Source organism: Pseudorasbora parva, chromosome 23, assembly GCF_024679245.1.
Source record: "Pseudorasbora parva isolate DD20220531a chromosome 23, ASM2467924v1, whole genome shotgun sequence".
Classification (NCBI taxonomy): Eukaryota; Metazoa; Chordata; class Actinopteri; order Cypriniformes; family Gobionidae; genus Pseudorasbora; species Pseudorasbora parva.
The window spans coordinates 15631952-15650731 of NC_090194.1; the positions used below are offsets into that span (position 1 = coordinate 15631952).

Here is an 18780-nt window from a genome sequence, read left to right on the forward strand (position 1 = left end):
GACAACTCCCAAGATTCGTGGACAATCTCGTTGTCATCAAGCTACGCCTTTTATTTAGAATAGGTGACCTCTAGCGGTGAAACTACATATTGTGCCTTTAATATAACTTATAGTATTACCAAAATTGTAAGGACAGGCTCAAATTGTGACGCGTGTCATTTGTTATTGATTTGCTGGGTGATGAGTCTCACAGTGAACTGAGAACGCTGTGAATAAGAGGCATTACTTTAAAACAAAAGTGCAACATGAGTTTCCAACAGACATTTACTTCAACATTAACACAATAAATTAAAATGCTTTTTGGAATATATTGCCTAATTATATATTGTTGTTGAGGAAATGACTGCTTATTAGGAGCAGGGCAAGCTTCAAAAACGTATATAAAACTATAAAAACTATTTATTTGATCAAATTCAATACGTTTTCTATTGTAATATTTTAAGGTGTCATTTATTCCTGTGATCAAAGCTGAATTTTCAGCATTAGTCTTCAGTGTCACATGATCCTTCAGAAATCATTCTAATATGATGGCCTGAACAAAAAACATTCCTGATGATCAATGTTAAACACCATTTGTGCTGCTTCATATTTCATATTATCATTATGGAAACTGTTATACATTTCTTTCAGGATTCTTTGGTGAATGGAAAGTTAAAAAAACTTTATTTGAAATATACATTTTTAACATGTCTTTACTGTCATCTTTATGCAACTTAATGCTCCCTGTCATGTTAATTTCTTTAAAATAAAACCTCTTACGGACTCCCTTTTGAATGTGCAACAGAAGAAACCAAAAATGATTTAAAAATCATTTATCACTGCATTGATATAGAAAAATATTTTGTGTTTATTAAATTATGATTAAAGAGTTTGATTATTGCTTTGATTTACAGTAACGTGTGTCTGTCTGTAGAAACATGTAAGGCCAAGCCAGACTCCGGTCCGTGCTTCGGAAGGTTGCAGCGCTTCCATTACAACTCGTCCATCATGACCTGTGAGACGTTCACCTATGGAGGCTGTATGGGGAATCAGAACAACTTTGTGACCGAAAAGAAGTGTCTGCAGAGCTGTCGCACTGAGGGTGAGCGTGTGTGGTCCAAAAATCCCAGATGAGTAGCCCATAGTGACCCAGCACACAGTTCATCTGTCCCTGATGTGGTCCTAATATATACACTGTATTTTGTCCCTGTAGCTGCCTGTAGACTGCCCATGGATGCTGGTCCTTGTGAAGCGCTCAAACACATGTGGGCCTTCGATTCTTCTGCGGGAAAGTGTGTGCCCTTCACATATGGAGGCTGCAAGGGCAATGGCAACAAATTCGACAGCCAGAAGGAGTGTGAGGAGTTATGTTGAGAAACGGTAGGGGACACATTACACTGGAGGAGGACACCCCTTTTTTCATTAAAGGCACAATACGCAAGATTTCTTTTTTGAAATGTCCAAAAACAAGATGTTGTTCCAGATGTGTTCAAGACTATTTAAATCGGGACAAATAGCCAGGACACGGACACGTGTCTGTGCGTCGCCTATCAATGACTTCATACCCATGCAGTGCCGTTTCTAGGCATAGACAAACTAGGCGGTCGCCTAGGGAGCCAACAGCTGGCGCCCTATGCATAAAAAAAAAATCTTTTTGGGGCGGGGGCTCACTGGTGCCCCGCCAGTGAGCCCCTGCCCCAAAAAGATTTTTAGTTATTTCATATACATTTTATTATTATTTCATACTTTTGCGTATGAGGCATTAGTTGCGATTATTGGAGTGAAGTCGCCATGATGATAGTGGCTTCGTCATCCGTGCTTTAGTTTCATCATCATGAAAAGGTCAAAGCCATCAGGGGCTCTGTATCGTAAAAAGAGGAAATGTAAAAAAGAAAGCGAAATATACAGGTATGTTAGCCTACTTATTGGTTACTTGTTCTCTACTAAGCTGGTCGCTCTATCATAACGTTGAGCAAAACATTACACTGAATATTAGTACTGGACGGACCACACGCCATGCTCATTTATTTCAGGTGCAGAACAAGATATGAATCTTGCCTAGGGTGCCAGAAAGGTTAGACACGGCCCTGTACCCACGTTACCCTAGATTTCTGGTATTATTTTGTAGAAACCATGGTAACGCCAAGACGACAACTCCCAAGATTCGTGGACACTCTTGTCGTCATCAAGCTACACCTTTGTTTAGAATCGGTGACCTCTAGTGGTGAAAAACTACATATTGTGCCTTTAATATAACTTGTAGGATTACCAAAATTATATGGACTAGCTCAGTGATGCTTGTGTAATTTTTATTTTTTATTGATTTGCAGATGACAAGCTTCTCACAGAGAGGGAGAACTGCGAATGCTGTGAATAAGAGGCACTACTTTGTTTAAAACACACATTTCCAAAAGACATTTACCTCAACATTAACACAATAAATAGAAATGCATAATTTTTGGGTTGTGAATATTATTTATTTTTTTAATTTCATAGGTTTTAAGGTAATGATCTTCTGTCTGGGGATTTAATGTATTTAAATGCTGTGAAAGGAAAAAAGCGTTCAATACATATTTAACATGTGACTAAATCCAAGCACCATTGACAGACAGATTTTTGGTTTCACTTTAACTGTTAAAGACGAGGAGTATCTTGTCGTAAGAGATTACTTAACACTGAGCACGTTTACGTGCACACCAGTAAGATAACTCTCAAATCTCATCTTAAATATAAATCAACATCTCAGGAAAATGTTATAGGGTTTCTAATCAAAATATAACTGTTACAAAACAGGGCATTGATTTTAAGTGTCCACTGTGGTGAACGCTAGGACTTAAGTCAGGCATTGCAGACACAAGTGAATAGAGACTTACTCCCATTATTATTCTTTTTCTTGTACACTACCATCGCACACCTGTAACTAATAGGTGCGTAGGTCGCTGGATACCCAGATCCTAATCTCAATCAAACAAAAGAAATTATCTGCACTATACTGGCAAAAATTAGAAACTTTTTATTAGCAAACTTTCGGTCTCATGACCTTCATCAGGCATATTATAATACTCAATCCATGACATTTAAAAAGGTGACATGACCGATCATTGCAGAGAACCATTAATTTGTGAGTCACAGTCAATGACTGAATGTCTCATTAGCAAAATCATTAGCCTAGGCTATAATAAAATCATACATGCACAAGTATGCAAAAATTTTACATAGGCTAAACAAACACATATTTAAGTATAACCACATGAATGGTTACATTAACAAATGAAACTCTTCTTCAATACACATCACATTAAATAATGCTTCATCATTCATATAGGTGTGGAAGCCTGTTTCCGCCATTAAATAAAAAAAATTCTTGCAATTGCGAGTTGTAGTCATTGATCTGCCGCGTCCCGACACATGACTTGCCATGAACATATAAGTATTTTAACTGTAGTTTTAGTTGATAATGATGGAATGGTTGTCTTATCTGAGCGGCATTAATATCTCTCAAACACGCTCTTGAGAGGGGATTTTAAGTGTAAGCTTTGGCACTGAAACAGAACGGATGTGAGGTGGCAATGTTCATATTTCTAATGTGTTATGGAAATATAATCCCCAGAACACCACCACCCTCAGAATGTGCTGTAATTCACGATTTCCTTAGAGAATGAGTGTTCAGTAATGGCACATCCAGTTGGGCCTGACATGTCGCTATACATAGTCACCTGAGTTGGGCACTGCTGGGATCATATTTCATAAATAATGACTATCTAAAAAATCTTTCATTATTCTCGATTTTCAATAAAATCTGCAGCAGAATGACATTCTCCTCAGGCTATAGAACTGACTGAACTTTTTTATAAAAAGTTGGATGAAAACTGGTCGTGAGCAGCAAAGTGTTGCGGTCGGTTTCTTTTGTGAACAAAATCGTAATTAAGTTGCCCGCATTTTTATGTAGGCTACCCATATATCTAGAAAATGAACTTTGGCGGTATTAACTTCCGCAGTAAATTCCAAATCAACGACTAATTTATTTAGAAAGGACACAAAATCAAGGACCTCTTTGTGGTCTCCTAAAAAGATACAAAAAATGTCAATATACAGTCGTGGTTAAAATTGTTGGTACCCCTGGTAAATATGATCAAATATGGCTGTAAAAAAAAAGATCTGCATTGTTTATCCTTTTGATCTTTTATTTTTTTTTAAATCACAAATCCAACCTTTCATTTAAGTAAAATAATTGAAAATGGAAAATTTGTTGGCCACAATTGTTGGTACCCCTAGATTTTTAAATGAGTAAAATATCTGAAGTATATTTAATATTTTTAGCACACCAGGGTGACAAGGAACATTAAATTGTCCAGCTATGATGTCTTGTTTCACAGGAGTATAAATATAAGGAGGCACAAAAGCAAAATTCCCCATAATCATTGAACACAATGAGCAAAACCAAAGTATATAGTTCTGATGTGCAACAAAAGATTGTTGAGCTTCACAAAACAGAAAGTGGCTGTAGGAAAATAGCTAAAGCACTGAAAATCCCCATTTCCACCATCAGGGCAATAATTAAGAAGCTCCATTTATCTAAAGATGTTACAAATCTGAAAGAGGACGTGTGTGTATATTGACCTAATGCACGGTGAGGAGGAACGTTTGAGTGCACAAAGACTCCAAGGATCAGTATCTGGTATCAGTACCTGGAGGCGTATCGTGTGGGCGGAGCTAAAGAATGACGCACAAAGTGGTGACGTCCTCAAGCGTGGAGAAGAAAACGCTGGATCAGATATGATCCAGAATCAGATCCGGAGGCTGAAATAAATTGAACAGGAGAAACAGCAACAGCAGGACGTCTGTCTCTGTACTGTATTTTGTGCCCTGTCAACATTTGTGTTTCTTTACTCGCAGTTTATGAGGACATGATTCGTTTTATGGACTATTGTATGCGACTAACCCTTAGCAGTAGCAAGCAAAACGGTTTTGCACGTCAGACTACTGTAACGGTATACAGAGAACAGCAATGGAGTAACCGTTAGCGCATTTGAATGATGAAGCACGCTTTGTGAGAACGCTAGGTTTATGTTTGGGTGGTTTTACAATAAACAAACTGACACCTATAGTGGTCAGCTAAACAAATGTATTTAAACACACACCATAGATCGCATGCTCCATTGATAAATTAACTATACACGATCGTGTCGTTTACTGATGTTTACTCATGCGACGGTAGCCAATAGCAGAGACATTTGAAGCAGTTTAACTCACCGCCTGTTTCCAAAGCAGGACCGAACCTTTATCGCTGGGACCGCTCCGTCAAAAACACACTTCTTTGGTATGATTTGGTGAAGTCCTGTGACAGCAGTGACCATGGAGATCCACTTTGCAACGCGACTGAAGCGATGCCTTGAAGCTTCCCGTCATTTCTGCGTTCATATCGGTTCAAATGCAGCGCTGCCTTCCCAGAATGCTGTGCTGAAGCGTTAAAGTCGCTTGATGTCACTCATAGGAATAAAGTGGAGCACGGCGCGGACTATAACGGCATAAGTGTTCACGGACGAGTTGATCTGCAGCTGAGAGAGTGTTTAGGGGCGTGCATTTCCTCTCTCGCTCTAGTCACGCGCACGCGCACCCTACCGGGAGAAGAGCCCGTACGGCCCATACAAGGACCTTCCGCTCTGTCGACGTCAAGCCGACCCATACTCGAAAAAAAACTCTCCGAAACTTGTGAGAAACCGGAAGGAGTATTTTTGACACAGAAATACTCCATCAAACGTCCAACATTAGTTTTTGAAACTTTGACTATCTTTAGGATGGGAATCCAAGTCTTTAACAGTGTAAAAAGCTCAGTATGCATGAAACAGCATTTCACCCCAACCCCCCTTTAAAGACATAACACTGCTCTACAAAACCGATTAGCATAATTAGGAGAAGATTAGCATAATTAGGAGCAAAGATCGAACCCATTGCCGTCCCACTAATTTGAAGAAAAAAATCTGTGTCAAAACTGAAATAATTATGTTTTAAAACATACGAAGCCATCTCAAAAATGAACTCTGGGGGTGGATTTATATCATCTCGTGAGGTGAGGAAATATTGGTGTAAAGGCTTGTTATATCTAAAGTCACTAACAAAGAGGTTTCAGGTAAATCTTTTAAATCAGAGATTGTGTTGATGAAATCAGTCGAATCCCTAATATAAGATGGTAACAAATGAACAAATGGTTTTATGAAAAAATCAACAAACTGAGATAAGGGAGATAAAAGAGAATGCGGGACAGATGGTCAGTGGGGGGGATGACATAAATCTTCGCATAGACCCATAATAATAATACTTTTAATTTGTACCTGTGCTCTTCCTACTTGTAAAACAACTTCACAAGTAGGAAATATACATTGTTATCAGTTTGCACTGCATACGTTATGAATTTGTATATAGATTAATCCTTATTAAAGGTACTGAAGTTATTTAGTCAAGAGCAGAGCATATTTAGTGAGCAATTACTTTTGTTCTTTACATTGTCATCATAAGTCGTTACTGTCACTTTAAAGGGTCATAAAACCCCAAAACACTTTTTTGAGATGTAAACAGATATGTATCGGCTGCACATCATTGAAAACACTAAGGGTACTCATTAATTGTATTCATATGTGAAAAATAGTTATTTTTGCATTTTTCAGAGCGCTTTTTGTCTTCCGGTTTAAAGCTTTTTTTTTTATTGCTGATAACAGAACCATACAAAAAAGAAGGCATACAACACACAACATCAACAATAAATGAGACAACCAAAGGAATGATAAATAAAAAAAAGGTAAGAGAAAGGAGAAAAAGAGGGAAAAAAAGAAGAGGGAGAGGAGGGCCATTACATCATATACAAATGTTCATATGAAGAGATCAAAGGCAGTACAAATCCTAACAGTCCTTATAGCTTTCTTATTTGTAGATACTGAAATCACATTTAAATAATTTTCCATTTCCTTTAAGAAGACAGAGAAGACAGGCTTACAGTTTGTAAATTTACATTTGTGAATGTAAAATTTGCTCAGAAAAAAGATTAAATTAATAGCAAAACAGGGGGTCGGAGTCAAAATACCCAAATATAACATTCCTCATACGTATTGAGAAGCCAGGCAAAATTTTACACTTGACCAATACAGTAATATCCTTCCAGAGCTTCTGAGTATAATGACATGACCAAAAATAAGTGAACCACGGTTTCATCAGAATTCAAACAAAAAGAGCACGTTTATTCAATGTCAGATTTATATCTTTGTATAAATTTCTTAACAGGATAGAACCTGTGTATGAGCTTAAAGGAAATTTCTTTCACTTTATTTGTAAGAAAGAATTTCTGCTGTAAAGACCAGATTTTTTTCCAATTAAGGTTAACAAACAAATTATTCCAAAAGGAAATAACCGGTGGAAGAGAAATCACATTTTTAAGAAATAGAGATCTTATTTTATAGTTTTTAGCTTTCGACTCAGAGAAACAAATTTGACCAACAGGAGTATCACAAGGTTTGGGAAGGGACGCAATAGATACTGAGGTGATATAATTACAGTTTTTAAAAAGCATACATAACCCAGAGGGAATAGCTCCCATTACTGTGGCAAATTCTTTTGGGGCCATTTGGTATTCGGAGAGAAATTCTGAGTATCTGAACAAAAGACCTTGCTTATTAAACAACTGCTCCACCAAAAATAAACCATTACTGAACCAATTATAATAAAATAGCGATTTATTCTTGAATAAAATGTTCTTATTGTTCCAAATAAAACATCTTTGTGGTGAAAAGTTATGTTTATAAATTAAAGCCCAAGCAAAGAGAACCTGGCGATGAAAGTTGGATAGTTTGATAGGGAGTTTGGATATATCATAATTACACATTTAGAGAAAATTAATTCCACCAAGTCATGAAAAAACAAGTTGAGGGAAAACATTCCAAATAGAAGATGGATTGCTGATTCAGCCAATTAATTTTAAAAGTATTGTTGAGGGTGTCAAAATCAATAAAGTTCAGACCACCATTATTATAAGAGTTTAGTATGACTGATTTTAGGAAAGGAAAGGGGAAACTGGGCATCCTTGTCTTACTCCTCGTTTTAAAAAGAATCTAGGTGAAGTACCATTACTTAATTTAACCGAGCTGTTTCCGTTTATGTAAAGCGTTTGGATCATTCTGCAAAAGCAGTCACCAAAGCCAATTTTTTGAAGAGCATGAAATAAAAATTTGTGTTCCAAAGTGTCAAAGGCTTTAGTAATCTAAAAAGAAAATGAAGCCATCGCTGTCAATTAATTCTGAATAGTCTAACATATCTAGTACTAATCGTATATTATTAGAAATGTGTCTTTTCTGCATAAACCCCGACTGCGTTTCATCAATTACAGAGTTCAAAACAAATTTTAATCTTTTTGCTAGGACTAAAGCTAATATTATAATCATTATTTAATAGTGTGATTGGGCGCCAATTGTCTATTAAGAGGGGATTTAATTTGGGGATAAGAGTTATTAATCCTTGACATGTGGCTGGAAGTAATGTTTTTTCTATACTTTCCTCTTAAACCTTTAACAAGAATGGAGCTATGACTAAATAAAATTCTGAGCTGAGTCCGTCAGTTCCGGGAGATTTGTTGGCTTTTAAACTATTAATAGCCTCCTTTATCTCCTTCAATGTGATAGAGGCATCACAAAAGTTAGGCTACTATCTATATTACTTAACTGGTTTACATTAGGTACTGATTTAAAGAAATCATCCATATGTTCTTTGGAAAATTTAGAGGAGTATTTGTAAAATTTGGCACAGAACTTTGCGATACTTTTAGGGTCCTCGCAGCAAGGGCGTAGGTTTGGTCTCAGCTTTGGTGGGGACATCCCACCAGGTTTGCCCAGATTATATAGTCTATTATTTATTACTGAGAATGGAAATCCACCATAGTTTAGGAATGAATACGATTATTAATTTATGAGGCTTTTCGGCCCAATCCAGTACCATAATAATAATAAAACAAAATACTCTTTAATTGTCAAGTTCATAAATTATTTTCAAAACTGATTTGGGAAAAAACACAATGCACACATGCACACAAAATTACTTATTTTCAATAATAAAAAAGATTGTGGACTGGATATTTTTTTTTACCCCTTATCACATTATCGAGCATGTCAAAGATTAGTAACAACTTTAGATTTGATGCATTGTTAGTTTTTGTACGGGATCAGTTTTTGTTTCTCCCTCATTTACTGTTCGTGGCTGTTTTTGCCCCATTGACTAACATTATAACCACAATTTTTGGATTGTAAAGCCATAATGCTATATAATCATGCACAATCACTTTTTATATTGAAAATAAGTTATTTTGTGTGTAAGTTTTTTTTCCCAAATCAGTTTTGAATCAGTTTTTGAAAATCATTTATGAACTTGGCATTTAAAGAGTGATAGTAGTGATAAGAGAATTAAACAATGACAACAGCTCAACAATAAACATGGAATCAAGTAGGCCTATGCAAGCTTGCAACAGAACACATTTTATAGTATTTTACATTTGATTATTTTATTTATTTCTAAAGAACTCTTTAGTAGCCTATATTGGTGCACTTTAAAGGGATGGCTCACCCAAAAATAAAAATTCTGTGTCATCATTTACTCTCCATCATGATGTTCCAAACCTGTATGAGTTTCTTTGTTCTGCTGAACACAAAAGAAGATATTTTGAAGAAATTTTGTAACCAGGCTGCTTTGGGGGCACCATTTCCTTCCATGGTAGGAATTCAACATAACAGAAATGCATACAGGTTTGGAACAACTTGAAGGTGAGGAAATTGACAGATTTTTAATTTTTTTGGTGTACTGTCTCTTTAAGCAGTCATTTTGAACCAGTAACCACTTTACTGACAAAAATGTTCTGAAATTCAAAAATTAAATTATCTTTAATAATTTACTATTATTATTATTATTATGCAATTATTTGTCCCATTTTTATCTAAATATTTTTTAAATGTCAAACTTTATATGACAGGATTATTTATTATTAATATAGCCTATAGCTAAATGATACAAATGATAATGATAATAACATTAATTAGGCTATTATCTATTAATTAACTGGTCTAATGTCTAGAAAAATAAGTCTGCCAAGCTTTGATAATGTATGGAATATTATATTAATATATTATCCATTAAATGGCCTACCTAGAAGCACGGATGTGTCCGTCATCGCTGCTGCTTTCAGTCAGACAGTCTGAGACACTGAAATGCTTCTCTGCAAAGGTTGCAGTTTGTCTTAGGTTCATCGTAAGTTACTGGACACCCACTGATACCTTTTTTTCTATTCAGCCCTATATCTGGAAATCCTCTTGTGTTTAAACGGTGCACGCCATCTCGACATGTTTTTAAAAAAACGCGCAAGTTTACCGCGCATGTTCTCGAGACTCCGTCGCTATGGCAGCAGCAAAGCCGCTAAAACGCAATCTTGTGCATCGCGTCCCGGTTTGATACGGCGGGACGCGTCGTTTTACTTGTAAATACGGGACCATATATAGCAGCACGAAGGAGTTTGCTAAAATATTGGTGGGGACAATTTTGCCGTCTTAAAATGTTGATTGGGACTAGTACCTAGCGTCCCCCCCTAAACCTACGCCCATGCCTCGCAGATATTCCCGTTAATCATTAATTTTTGAATTTGGTTATTTTTAGCTTGTTGTCTTTCCAATCTGAAAAAAAATATGCAGAGTTTGTTCACCTTCTTCATAAACGCCCCTTCCGCTTTATGTTTTTATATGTTATTCAATTTGCACTGTAATTCAACCAACTCTGCTTTTTCACAATCGAGTAAATCCTCCACATTTTTAGATAACAAATTGGTGATTTTGCATATAATGGAATTTTCATCAGCCTTTTTCTTTTTTGCCAAATCAGTACTAAATTTCCTAAGATATTTGCTCATTTCATATTTAATAAATTCCCAATTGCTGCTATAACTATTCTCCTCTTTTGCTTTAGGCTACTCCAATTTTTGTGAATCTTATTAATTTCATTTTCTACTTCACTGTAAGAGAGAATGGAGTTGTTAAGTTTCCAGAATCCGCGCACATTATCAGAGGCAAGAAAATGGGTACGAATAAAGATACTCTTGTGGTCAGAAAATGGTGATGGCAAAATATCAGTAGAGGTATTGCATAATTCTTTAGAGATGAGCCACATGTCAATTCGGGACTGAGAGGAAAGAGATTTATTTAAAAGTCTGATATCATGTTTTTATGTGTATAAATTGTGTGTGCATATTCTCAAAGTCTCGGGCAGTGCGATCTTTCTGTGGGTTATGTGATTGTTGTCATATTAATAAAATATATAAAAACATGTGCGTAATTAAAGTAAAAATGCTTGATAAACAGGCCTTTCGAAAGGAAATAAATAACAAAAACTTTGGGTGTCTTGTTCATAATATTAATTTTCATATAAAAGCAACAGAACTTAAATTACATCCAGTTTATCAGCAACAGAGTGCACGAGTGTGAATCCCGCGATATCCGCAACTGATCTCGCAGGTGTCTCCACTACGAGAAGAGAGAACTGTCCGGCTTGCCTGCACTTTTTTCACTCCTCCACTCACTGCAGCCGCCTCTCGCCTTTATTTCAGGCGAGGCGCATCTCAAACAAGCCTATATTCCTGCTGCCATCCAGCCCCGCGGGAACGTGACGTCGGTGCATAGGCCTACCCCCTAAATGCCTCCGAGCTCCCTCATCATGAGAGGACTCGAAACCGGTGTGACGCTGTGTCGCAGGTGACGCTTATCACGCACCGGTCTCGAGTCCTCATGATGCGGGAGCTCGGAGGCATATAGAGGGCATGCACACAATTTGCTCCTCACGTCTTTCGCTCGTCAACCTCGCCAGCAAAACAAAAAGGAACATAAGGTACAGGTTGGAGTCAATAGACTGATAAGAAGAACTTCGTTTTGTTGGGATGGTTTTTGGATTGGTGTTGCAGACATGTGACTGGAGTTGATCTTGTTTGTGCTTTCAGAACTTCATTTGGATCACAGACAGAATGATGCGTGTTGTTCTGGTGTTTCTGCTATCCCTCCTGGGACTGCTGCATGCCGAGCCTCTGCCCGACGAACCCGTCCTCCAGACCCAAGAGAACTTTGATTTAAAACAGGTAAGTTATTCCTTTTGGAAGACTAAGAAACTGGTTTTGAACACTTACGAGTTAAAAAAAAAAAAAAAAACTGTATTTAAAAGGTTTTATAGGCTATTTCCACAGAGATCCACTGCTCTAATCAAAGTGGAAACCGTAATAAAACTATCCTGAACCGCGTCTGCGTAACTCAAACCCACATTTATTATGCTTTGCAAAGTTGGGTGACAGATGCGTTGCGTTCCCACATGCGCACCTATACAACAATTTATAGATTTTGGTGGAAAGCAGCAGATCATTTGCATTTAAAGGGACACGTGCAAAAAAGCATGTTTTTTCTTACACCCAAATAGAGGCAAATTTGACAAGCTATGAAATATCTGAGGTGTATTTTGAGCTGAGACTTTGCAGACAGATTCTGGGGACACCAGGGATTTACTACATCTTGTGAATGGTCATTATATTACCGTTACTTTTTTTGACTAACTACACTGTGAGTACATGTGTAAAATAAAGCATAACCAATAATTCTGCTATATGATTGGCTTGCAATAGAGGGCGAGGCGGAATGCGGTTGTAACGCCCCCTGGGAATGGACCGGGTGAGTAATAGTGTCCCTTATGTGCTTCTTTAATATTTTAGAAGGAAAACATCATGAGTTATGTGGGTAGTTAATATGCCAGTAGTACAAAATTGAGGCCGTAAATACATTTTATGTAATTAATTAATAATTGAACAAAAAATATGCAATCCAGTTTAAAATACTTTTTGGAATATATTGCCTGATTATATGGTTGTTGAGGAAATGGGTTTTGCTTATTTGGGCAGGCTTAAAGTATATAAAACTATAAAAACCTAAAACTATTCCCAATGTGCAGCTAAAGTTTCAAATATACACTACCATTTACCATTGATATCAGTAAAAAATGTAACGGTTGTATTTATTTGATGAAAGTCAGTAAAACGTTTTCTATTGTAACATTAATGTCATTTATTTCTGGAATCAAAGCTGAATCTTCAGCATCAGTCTTCAGTGTCACATGATCCTTCAGAAAATATTCTTATATGATGGTTTGATCAAAAAACAATGTTAGACCATTTGTGCTGCTTCATATTTTTATGGAAACTGTTATATATTTCTTTCAGGATTCTTTGATGAATATAAAGTTCAAAAGAACAGTGTTTATTTGAAATATAACTATTTAACATTATAAATATTTAGATAACTGTCATTAAGCAATTTATTGCTTCCTTTCTGAGTAGTTGTTAGTTTCTTTAAACCAAAACATCTTACTGACTCCCTTTTGAACAGTAGTGTATCTTACACTGTTCATACATGTGTGAGAAACGGTGCAGAATGATCAATCATTTATCATTGCTTTGATTACAGTAATGTGACGGAGTATGTACGTGTGTCTGTAGAATCATGTATACACTGTATTTTGTCCCTGTAGCTGCCTGTAGACTGCCCATGGATGCTGGTCCTTGTAAAGCATTCATAGACATGTGGGCCTTCGATTCTTCTGCTGGAAAGTGTGTGCCATTCACATATGGAGGCTGCGAGGGCAATGACAACAAATTCTTCAGCCAGAAGGAGTGTGAGGAGTTATGCGGAGTTATGTTGAGAAACGGTAGGACACGCATTATACTGGAGGACGGCAACACTTTTTTTTTTTTTTTTTTTTTTTTTTTTTTTTTTTTTTTTCATTAAAGGCACAACACGCAAGATTTCTTTTTTTCTTTTTAAATATCCAAAAACTAGATGTTATTCCAGATATTTAAATCCAGACAAATAGCCAGGACACGGACATGTGTCTGTGCGTCGCCTATCAATGACCTCATACCCGCGTTACCCTAGACTTCCTTTTTCACCATGCCCACACTTTTGTCAAGTGGCTAACATGGCATAATCAGATAATACAGTAATACAGAATTCTCTCCGTCATAAAATGTTTTAAAAAATAATTGCATGCCATTTTGCAATGCAAGCCATCCAGCATTTAGCTTTTAATGATATTCTTATTTTGATCTAGCTTACTGCAGTGTGTAAAAAGTGCCTCGTAGCAGCCGCCAAGCGAACACACAGGGATGTTATGACAATTTTCAACACTCAAATGTATCTGATTTGATAAAACAGCACTGCGTTACCCCACATGCGCTTGTCCAGAAGAAGCGGAAGCTGTCGTCTGTGGTATAATAAAAGCTTTCGAGCCGTGTGTACATTCGTCTCTCATTAGCAATCGCTTCAGCGTTCAGCACTCGGCCCTGCTCTCCTTCATACTACAGAAACATTAATAATATCATACTCATCCATGAAAAGATTTCTACTGGAGTCCCATCCCGATTCTTTTTTTTTTTTTTTTTTTTCCCCGGCTGTGAGGTGAAGATAAACCCCCAAGACTTGTCAACAGTCTCGTCGTCATCAAACTACGCCTTTTGTTTTGAATAGGCGACCTCTAGTGGTGAAAACTACATATTGGCCCTCATTTATCAAAAGTGCGTACACCCAAAACCACGGTGACTTTGAGATTTATCAATATGGACGTCGTTGGCGTACGGTACGCTCAAATCCTACGCCAGCTCAGAAGGTGGTGTACGCACGTTTTGAGTTAGTGTGAAAATGCGCAGAAAAACAATTCCTAACACCACAAAACGCACTGACAAATTTATGCTATATGACCCACTGTTAAAAACCACAACAACAACATTCAGTGTTTATTTTTGTGCAACATGAACGTCAATGTTTAATGTGTGACTTTACCAAAGCGTTTGATTTGTAGGCATGTGTGTTCCTCCAGTCGCGAGCCTGTGCGTTTTATCTGACGTTTCTGGCCCGGCAGCTGTGCACGGACTGGGACTAAAATAATTCAGACTGACAAAATAATAAAAATGACCTTCTTTTAAATAATAATTAAATCTATGTATTAAAACGACATTCTTCTTCTAAATAACAAGCGTAATTTAAGAATAAAAATCATAATAATAATAAGAATCTTACAAATTGTCATGTAGGCTAATTATTAATGTGAATGAATGGTAGGCTACTCCACATCACATCATCACTATTGTACCCCAATACATGTGCCATGATACGAAATTAAATGCTAATTGTTTCAAAAGTACTGTAAAATAATGCATTGTGATGGTAATTTATCATCCAAACAGCTTTAAACTGCTGGAGTGCATTTCTCAACCTCCAAACTATTAACAGTACTCGTAATTTGGGTCCATATTTAGTTTTTGTAGGTGCCTTTAATCCCACTCTTTAAACTCCCAAATAAAACCATTTCGGGTTTTTTTTTTTTTTTTTTTTTCTACTTCCCTGGTGATGGTCTCAGGCCCTGTCCACACGAAGCCAGCGCTTTCCCAATCCGATCTTTTTTTTCCCCTCGTTTCAAGAAATATCTGCGTCCACACGAGATTGCGAAAACTGACTAAAAACGATGTAGTTTGCATGCCAGGCCAGTGTGTGGCGCTGTAATTCTGCCACAGCAATGCACTAAAAACGGAGAAGATATGTGGCTAGAAGGGGTAAAGCAGTGGTCGGAGGTGAGGCAAAATATCACAATAAAATAACAATATATTTGCTACTTAACAGATGTGTTTTATTAATGCCTACACCTACCCCAACCCAAAACATACCCTTACAATAATGCAGATACGTTAATTAAATGATTCGATATTGATGTGCGCATGCCCAATGCCCGTAGTTGTATCCCTTAACTTTTTCACCGTGCTGGACCATGTGCTGGACGTAGTGTGATACACCATTTCAGAAAATATACGGATTCGCCGTACACAAAAACGGAAGATGATCGTTTTCAGATATACCCACTTTGGGACCCGGTTTCGAAAAACATCGGATTCATGCTTCTAAAACGCCGGATCCATGTGGACGAAATGCTGATATGGTACAAAATGTTGACGTTTACAGCTAAACGCGTCTCTGTGTGGGCGGGGCCTCAATCATCTCACTAGTTCAGTAGTCAGGGCACTGATCAGGGAGTCCGCCCGTTGACTTGTCCTAGTCAGTGCCCTGACTAGTGGACTAGTAAGATGATTGAGACGCGCCCGATCTCCACGTCGAAGAAGTTTCGCTTCTTTGCTGTCTTTGTCCATGGCGTAAAATGAGGGCGTGGGGGAGGCGGAGACTTGAATATATAGGGGCGTGTTATTCTAATGACGATCTGTTTCAGCCGCTGCATTTATCAAGGGCAAGTGTTGCGTACACCTGGATTGCAGAGGTGCGCACAGCTTCAAAAATCAGGCGATGAGAGGCGTGTAAGCATAATCTTATGCCAACATATACACCAGTTTCTATGCAAGATTGATAAATGAGGGCCATTGTGCTTTTAATATAACTTGTAGTATTACCAACATTGTAAGTATGGGCTCCTATTGTGATGCTTGTCGTTTTGTTATCGATTTGCTGGATGACTAGTTTCTCACAGTGAACTGAGAATGCTCTAAATAAGAGGCATTACTTTGTTGAAAACAAGTGCAACATGGATCAGTTTGCAACAGACATTTACTTCAACATTAACACAATTTAAATCCTTTTTGGAATGTTGCCTGATTATATGGTTGAGGAAATGTTTTGCTTATTTGGGCAGGCTTCCAAAAAAATCTATCTAACGATAAAAACATCAAACGATTCCCATTGTGCAGCTTACGTTTCAAATGTTTTCAGTTTGATGTCAGTTAAAAAAATTAAAGGTTGCATTTATTTGATCAAATTCAGTAAAGGTTTTCTATTGTAATATTTTAAGGTGTCATTTATTTCTGGGATCAAAGCTGAATTTTCAGCATCAGTCTTCAGTGTCACATGATCCTTCAGAAATATTCTAATGATGGTTTAATGATCAAAACATTCCTGATTATCATCGATGTTAAAAACATTTGTGCTGCTTCATTTTTATGGAAACTGTTATAAATTTCTTTAAGGATTATTTGATTGGAAAGTTCAAAAGAACAGTGTTTGTTTGAAATATAAATATTTAACATTATAAATGTCTTTACTGTCATTAAGCAATTAAATGCTTCCTTTCTGAATAGGTGTTCATTTCTTTAAATCAAAACCTCTTACTGACTCACACTTTTGAACAGTAGTGTATCTCTAACAGTGTATTTTTTTTAATCACATTTATGATTAAAGAAGGGAGTTTGATATTGTTTTGATTACAGTAACGTGACCGGAGTATGTATGTCGTGTGTCTGTAGAAGCATGTAAGGCCAAGCCAGACTCCGGTCCGTGCTTCGGAAGGTTGCAGCGCTTCCATTACAACTCGTCCGTCATGGCCTGTGAGACGTTCACCTATGGAGGCTGTATGGGGAATCAGAACAACTTTGTGACCGAAAAGAAGTGTCTGCAGAGCTGTCGCACTGAGGGTGAGTCTGTGTTTGTGGTCCAAAAGCCCAGATGAGTAGCCCATAGTGACCCAGCACACAGTTCATCTGTCCCTGATGTGGTCCTAATATATACACTGTATTTTGTCCCTGTAGCTGCCTGTAGACTGCCCATAGATGTTGGTCCTTGTAAAGCATTCATAGACATGTGGGCCTTCGATTCTTCTTCGGGAAAGTGTGTGCCATTCACATATGGAGGCTGCAAGGGCAATGGCAACAAATTCTACAGCCAGAAGGAGTGTGAGGAGTTATGCGGAGTTATGTTGAGAAACGGTAGGACACACACATTATACTGGAGAAGGACAATTTTTTTTTTTTTTTTTTTTCATTAAAGTAACAATACGCAAGATTTCTTTTTTGAATTATCCAAAAACTAGATATTCCAGATGTTTTCAAGAATGTTTAAATTCTTGAATGGGGCGGCAGTGGCTCAGTGGTTCGTGTAGATTGTCTACAAACCGAAAGGTTGGTGGTTCGATCCCCGGTTCCGCCTGACCAAGTGTCGAGGTGTCCTTGAGCAAGACACCCAACCCCAGCTGTTCCCGATGAGCTGGATGGTGCCTTACATGGCTGACATCGCTGTCGGAGTATGAATGGGTGAAAGCGAGGCAATATGTAAAGAGCTTTGAATGGCTATAGGGTCTGTTAAAAGCGCTATATAAATGCAGTCCATTTACCATTTAAATCCAGACAAATAGCCAGGACACGTGTCTGTGCGTCGCCTATCAATATCATACCCGCGTTACCCTAGATTTCCGGTCTTATTTTGTAGAAACCATGGTAACACCAAAGACGCTTTAATGTATTGTTTTATTAGACAGGGGGAAAATAGTTTGGATTGATTTATAGACCGAAAACGAATTAGTTATACAGCTCAACACATTTAGTCTTATTGTTTGAATCTCATTTTCTTGATTTTCCACGACTGCATGTTTTCACCATGCCTCAGAGAAAAACACACTTTTGTCAAGTGGCTAACATGGCATAATCAGATAATACAGTAATACAGCATTTTCTCCGTCATACAATGTTTTAAAAATAATTGCATGCCATTTTGCAACGCAAGCCATCCAGCATTTAGCTTTCAATGATATTCTAATTTTGATCTAGCTTACTGCAGTGTGTAAAAAGTGCCTCGTAGCAGCCGCCAAGCGAACACACGGATGTTATGACCATTTTCAACACTCAAATGTATCTAATTTAATAAAACAGCACTGCGTTACCCCACATGCGCTTGTCCAGAAGAAGCGGAAGCTGTCGTCTGTGGTATA

General features: G+C 37.5%; 1 protein-coding gene across 3 annotated transcripts in view; it reads left to right on the forward strand.

Annotated features, from left to right (window-relative positions):
• LOC137061909 (papilin-like) overlaps positions 1-18780 on the forward strand; it is a 46628-nt gene that overhangs the window by 11947 nt on the left and 15901 nt on the right. For all 3 annotated transcript variants that reach the window (XM_067432579.1, XM_067432577.1, XM_067432578.1), the window contains exons 8-11: positions 914-1081; positions 13558-13734; positions 17324-17491; positions 17606-17782. In XM_067432579.1, the coding sequence (XP_067288680.1) occupies positions 914-1081; positions 13558-13734; positions 17324-17491; positions 17606-17782 (690 nt within the window). The remainder of the gene's footprint in view (positions 1-913; positions 1082-13557; positions 13735-17323; positions 17492-17605; positions 17783-18780) is intronic.